The 5,760-nt window shown below is 41.4% G+C and overlaps 2 protein-coding genes across 3 annotated transcripts; one reads left to right on the plus strand and one right to left on the minus strand.

The window, feature by feature from the left end:
* Window positions 1-2,561: 2,561 nt before the first annotated feature.
* On the minus strand, window positions 2,562-4,457 carry LOC113204363 (lys-63-specific deubiquitinase BRCC36). Its single transcript, XM_026419528.2, has 6 exons — window positions 4,223-4,457; window positions 3,787-3,994; window positions 3,606-3,694; window positions 3,389-3,505; window positions 3,204-3,312; window positions 2,562-3,132 (listed from the first exon to the last, which is right to left on the minus strand). The coding sequence occupies exons 1-6, from the start codon at window positions 4,346-4,348 to the stop codon at window positions 2,966-2,968; spliced, it is 816 nt and encodes a 271-aa protein (XP_026275313.1). The 5' UTR covers window positions 4,349-4,457; the 3' UTR covers window positions 2,562-2,965.
* Window positions 4,458-4,646: 189 nt separating this feature from the next.
* Window positions 4,647-5,738, plus strand: LOC113204364 (39S ribosomal protein L51, mitochondrial). Of its 2 annotated transcripts, none has more exons than XM_026419530.2 (2): window positions 4,647-4,735; window positions 5,143-5,738. In XM_026419530.2, exon 2 carries the CDS (start codon window positions 5,147-5,149, stop codon window positions 5,648-5,650), a length of 504 nt encoding a protein of 167 aa, XP_026275315.1. In that variant the 5' UTR covers window positions 4,647-4,735; window positions 5,143-5,146; the 3' UTR covers window positions 5,651-5,738. The 2 variants fall into 2 exon arrangements, with proteins under 2 accessions (XP_026275315.1, XP_026275314.1); XM_026419529.2 differs by having other exon boundaries at window positions 4,675-4,844.
* The last annotated feature ends 22 nt before the right edge of the window (window positions 5,739-5,760 follow it).

Below are 5,760 nucleotides of genomic sequence, written 5' to 3' on the forward strand. Positions count from 1 at the left end.
GTTAAGAATAAAAAATAAAAAAATAAAAAAAGGAGGTGGACACGGTATACAGAGGAGTGGGAGGGGAGCGAGGGGAGACAATATCCCCGGAGCACGCGCCGCACCCGACATTGCGCTGCACCATGCACTTGCAAGTGCCCGCAGTGTAGCCAAATAATAAGTTTGTATGCCGACCGTGTTTGTTTGCACTCGGTGCCCGGCGCACGCCGCCGAGGCGCACGCGTGGGGGCGGCCACGGGCCATCTCGGGATAGTTGTGGAGGGACCACAAAGGAAAAGAAGAGCTATAAAAATTCATAAGATGCGTAAATCACCCCCCCCCCCCCGGCCCCCTTTACCCCCCAAACCTGCTCCTCCTCCTCCACCCCTACGCCTTTCGTCCTTACTCATGACCCTTATTCTTTGAACAACCAAATAAAATAGTAAAAAGAGATACGAAGCAAAAAGTCACGCCAGGAATAAAACGAATCGAAAATCCGTGACCTTGCCACGGTAAAAACAATGTCTCATTTTTTGAGGGAAAAGGGAAAACTTTGAGGAACTGCCTTGGTTTGAGGCTCCTAAGATTTCGAGGAGGTCTCGTCCCCCAAAAAATGTGGGGTTTTTCCTTATTGTTTCAGGGAGTTTCTTACAATCTGAGGTGAAATCTCAGGAGTTTTCCTGAAATATGGAAGGCCCTCAAAGTTTTCCCTTTTCCCTTCAAAAAAGTAGAAGTTGTTTTTACCGTGTGTAATTTATTTCACAGCAAATTTAACTTTGGAGCTAAGGACCATGAGCACGGAATGTCGAATGGGATAGAGGAGCAAAAACGTGGTAGGGGTGGTGTCCTACGCATCGTTTCAGCATCGAAAATGAAAATAAAGTTGACCTGAGGACGTGGGTCGAGCGATCACTTGTCGGTCACTGAAAACCCTGTTGCGTGAAGACCACACGACACATGAATTGAGGTCTTTTGAGAACTGAGGTATCTAAAGTGAAGTATGTGTCATGATGATCTTACCCGTTTACGCGGCTTAAAACTATATGTTTGAAGGTGCATCCGCAATACAACCCCTCGTAATAGGAAATACTGTGCACCCTTTACGTGGACTTTTCAAGCTAGCCCAGCGAGGCCAAAAGAAGCTACACAATTAGTTCCCGCACAGCTAATTAACCGACACTTCCACTGCCAACTTTTGGTTGGGCTAACTAGTACATGGTTGCCCAAGTGAATACTAGGCAACACTTTAGCTATGATGACTATGACTTCATCTGGAAAGTACGTCCGTCCTTCGCCGTTACGAACCTCACCAAGTTCATCCTCTCTGAGCTCTCACATACCGCCTCGTAGGTATGCAACATCTTGACTGCTGTGCATGCGTGTATTGCGGGTCGGCCTACCCCGAGTCTCACAGGCGCCGGGCTCCCGTACCTGGCCGAATGTATCGGAGAATCGCCAACGTACATTCTAGACGATCCCTGTTTCTCACTCAGCAAAGACTTTTCGTATGCGTTTATGTGTGCTCGCTGATTATTGTAGGAGGCTCCTTGGCGTACTCTGAAAAGTGTCCTCATAAATTTACAACATTTGTTGTGTTGTTTTTTTTTTTTACAAAATATGTTGTAAATTCACGACATGCTCATTCCTGCTTGTCGATCAATTCCAAGTCGATACAAAGTGTTTGTAAATTAAAAATTTCAAATGAAAATTTCACTACACACATCTTGGAAATCTTTCCCGTAAAACCTCACGAGACTATTTTTCACTGCAGTAGTATGGCGGCTCACACACACGGCACTCACTTCTGATCGCAAAGAGCTGGCCGCGAGGAGTAATCCCAGTGAAGCGCGACGCACGGGAGGCACAGACTGCGCGCGCACGACCCACATGCCGGTGACGCGCTGACGCGCGCGCACGCCGCTCAACGAGGCAGAGCACGCGGCCGCGGCCGCGACCACCAGCAGCACGCGCTGCACGGCCCCCTCCTCGGTCCGACCCGACCCTTGCGCGGCGCCCTGCGGAGAGCGACTGGGGGGCGCCTCTACTCTACGCCGCCGCGGTCGCGGTGCGGGCGTGACGCGCCGCCGGGCCGGGCCAGCGGGGGTGGGGAAGGACCAGGTGGTGGCGCCAAAGATTTCTAGCCGCGTGGGTTCCGTCAGTCAAGATTAAGGCGATATGCTGACGATCAGCACGACAGCATCAGCATCAACGAAAGAAGATTTACAGAAATACGCGATTGGCATCTGTGTGCACAAATGACCAATCGCAGGTCCGTACACACTAAACGTTTATGCATTTTATGCATAAAGATGCAGAATTTTATACAGCCATATGCACAAATTGTGTGCATAATTATTTACAAACTGTTCATAGTTATGAATAAAATTGGGCACAATATTATGGCTGTGTAAAATTCTGCATGTTTATGCACAACACAATGCATAAGGATTTAGTGTGTACTTATAGATCTTTTTTAACTGATGCTGTCAGCATATCGCCTTAATTTGATAGAACCATGTTCATAACTACTTAAAAAGAAAAAAAAGATGATGGTGATAATCATGCAATAAGGTTTACATGAATTTATAACGTATTGGATTTAATAAAGAATAAAATCATCACAGATGTGTATCAAAAGGTTACAACATATTTCACCAAATTGACCATGTCAATTCTAAAAGAAAAAAATTGTTGAAATGTGCCACTTTTGAACTTTCAGTGTCATAGACAGGTGGTCGTAAATTGCTTTGGGTGTAGTGTAACTTTTATGTCAATCTGGTATACATATATTATGACCTACAGTTCAAAAAGTATTGTAGAAAATAGAGGTAAGAGCTGCTTAGAAGCATTTTGCACTTAAACTTACACAAAACAACCCACAAAAACAACAATTAACTATATTTTACATATGAATATAGTAAACATTTACACAGGCAATATTGAGATCTGCCAAGAATTGAAAAAAATGGCATGGGTAATTTCACATTTATTTGTGAGATATTTCTTGAAGACGTTTTAATTGTTTAGTTAAATGATCCTTTTCAAGCTTTAATTTATTGACCTTACTCTCACTGTCACGGTAAAGCTTGTCTACTGTTGTGAAGAGAGGTAAGGAAACTAATTCAGCAATGTGACACATTGCTTTGGTGAGTTCTGTAAAAAATAATGGTGAGCATATTTTCTAACAAAAGATAAATGATAGCTGGAAATTGATAGAAACAAACCTGCATCATTGTAAACAGCAGATAAAATATTGTTGACAGCTAATTGGCAAGCCTTGTCATGTGTCTCCCTCTCTTCTTCAACAAGGATCTCTGGAAGTCTGACCATTGCCTAATATAAGGAAAGAAACAAGTTTTTAAATATGAGTGCATATTCTTGGATAATGGCAAAGGAAATGGGTATTTACCTTCAAACAAGGCTCAGATACAGTTTGAGTAGGCACAATAAATAGGTCAATATCTCTTTTTTCGGGCATAGCATCACATCCAACAGATTGAAAGCATGTAACCTGAATTTCCTGCTCCTACATTTATTTAAAATATAGAAAGTTAGTAATTTACAGGAAAAACAAAACAAAAACCATACAACTATCAATGTAAGAAAAATTTAAGTAAATGTTGTACCTTAGATGACTTGTCCTCTGAAAATACTGAGAAGATAATCCCCACAAAACCCTGATCAAGCATTTGGTAGCTGAGCTGTGTTCGTATATCTGTTTGAGAAATGGATGAAGTTTTCAAATTTAATAATAAATCAGTTTTAATTAAGCCATAAGATATCTGAAACTTGAAATAATCTGCTCACCAACATGAGATGGCCACACAGTTATATGAGGGTGGGAATGATACCAGCCAATCACTCGCATGGGGCGCTTGAGTTCCTCTGCAAGTTTTTCTGCTAATTCTGCTGCTCCACTCAACTGTTCTGGTGAAATTTCAACACGATCTTTCCGTTTATCTGATCTTCGAAGCATCACAAGTGCTGACACACGAGCTTCTTTGTTTTCGTCAATCTAGCAAACAGAAGAAAATAGAATTAGTGACAACTAAGATAGTACAAAGGGCACTGTCACAGTAGAATTATTGAGACCCCAGCAAAGGTACGGCTGAAGTCTTCCTGAGGGTTGTTGTGTAACCTTTCCAAAATCTTCTTGGCGTACGTAGGTTAAAGAAGCTTCTCAAGCTTTCTCAAAAAATATGCCAGTAATGTAGAGAAATAAAGTCACCAAACACATACTAACCTCGCCTATCAGGAGTCCCATAACTTCCTCTTTTTCGGTCGACAAAGCATGTTGAAGGCACACTTTGTAAACGTCGGCATTCATATGAACACACTTAAGGACTTCGTCGTCTATCCTAAATGACATTTCCTCGCTCAAAATTACAGTTAAAAGTAAGTTACGACGATGAAGCGATGGGTGTCTTGTCTGTGGGGCGAGGCGAACAATAATAGAGGTTCACACACAATCGTGCCAAGCTCAAGCTGGCCAATGTTCAAAAACTAAAAAGATCATAGGTCTTGAGGCAAACAAGAAAATAATAGCAAAAAATTATGGCAATAGTTTTAAGAAAGACAAAAATATTACTCTTTACTCCAACAAAGCCCTGATTTAAATGTATAGATGGAGATCTCTTTGCTTAATATCGTTTGTGTAGTTTGTCTCCTGGTGTAGTGTAGTGCCTTCGTCCCCCTCTCTCTCCACCTCCCCAACCTTTCTAGCAGACGCCGACGAAAACGGCCGTGTTTTGAGGAGGTTAGCCGTTCGAAGTGTAATAATCAATTTTTCAAACGTTGAGATCAACAATTAATGAAAAATTTGAACTGTCGCGTGAAATTTAGTTGCACTTTTTAGAATATATCAGGTATGTTTTTAAAAAAAATTATGATTTGAACCGAAACCTTGACATATACCTACTAGTACTTTGGTTATTATATCACTAGTACTTTGGTTACTATATCATTACAATTACTATTTTAATTATTTTAGGCGAGTTAACCACAAAGTTTTTGTTTTGAATAAATTCTGGAACCCGGAGCACTTTTCTGGATGTATTTTGTAGAAATGATCTTACCCTCATCATTGGTTGATTTTCTATAAATCTCCTATTTGTTTCTATTTTTTCTCCTTGATTAATTATTTGGTGGTGTGTTATGTTGCAGGATAATGAGCACATGTGTGTCAGCTGTTTCCAATGGCCTTCGGAAACTTTGGACCCCTCCTGTTTTTCAAGTTCGTTTCCGATTTCACAAGGACAAAATTGAAGCAGGTCCATTGAAGAGAAGATATGGCTACACAGAGCAGGCTATATCCAAGGGTCTATTACCTCATGTTAAACATGAGAAACACATCCCTGGGCGTCAATTCATCCCCGCCGATAATTGGACTCCAAAGAAAGCGTTATTTGGTCAAAATGACTACATAGATATTTTCACTGGTCGCATCCATCCAACTAAAGTCCTCTATGACGTACCTGCTTATCTACGAGGATTCAAGGGAAATGAATTTCAATGCCTGATGAGGAAACAGAAAATGCAGAAGCATGGAGAAATACCTTGGAAATATCCTAGTACATGGAGAGACATGAACAAAAGAATTGGTTGGTTATACAGGTACCTCAATCGGCATACCAGGACTTGGTCGGTCTATAGGAGTCGTATGAACTCGTAGGAACTGCAGCTAACTAAAATATGTTGTGTCCTCTTTCGCTATTTACCATGTATCTTCACAATAAAGTTGTATTAAACCTTTTATAAAATATATCTTTTCACCTTGGCCAT

Source organism: Frankliniella occidentalis, unplaced genomic scaffold (genome assembly GCF_000697945.3).
Source record: "Frankliniella occidentalis isolate FOCC.00 unplaced genomic scaffold, Focc_3.1 Scaffold90, whole genome shotgun sequence".
Taxonomy (NCBI): Eukaryota; Metazoa; Arthropoda; class Insecta; order Thysanoptera; family Thripidae; genus Frankliniella; species Frankliniella occidentalis.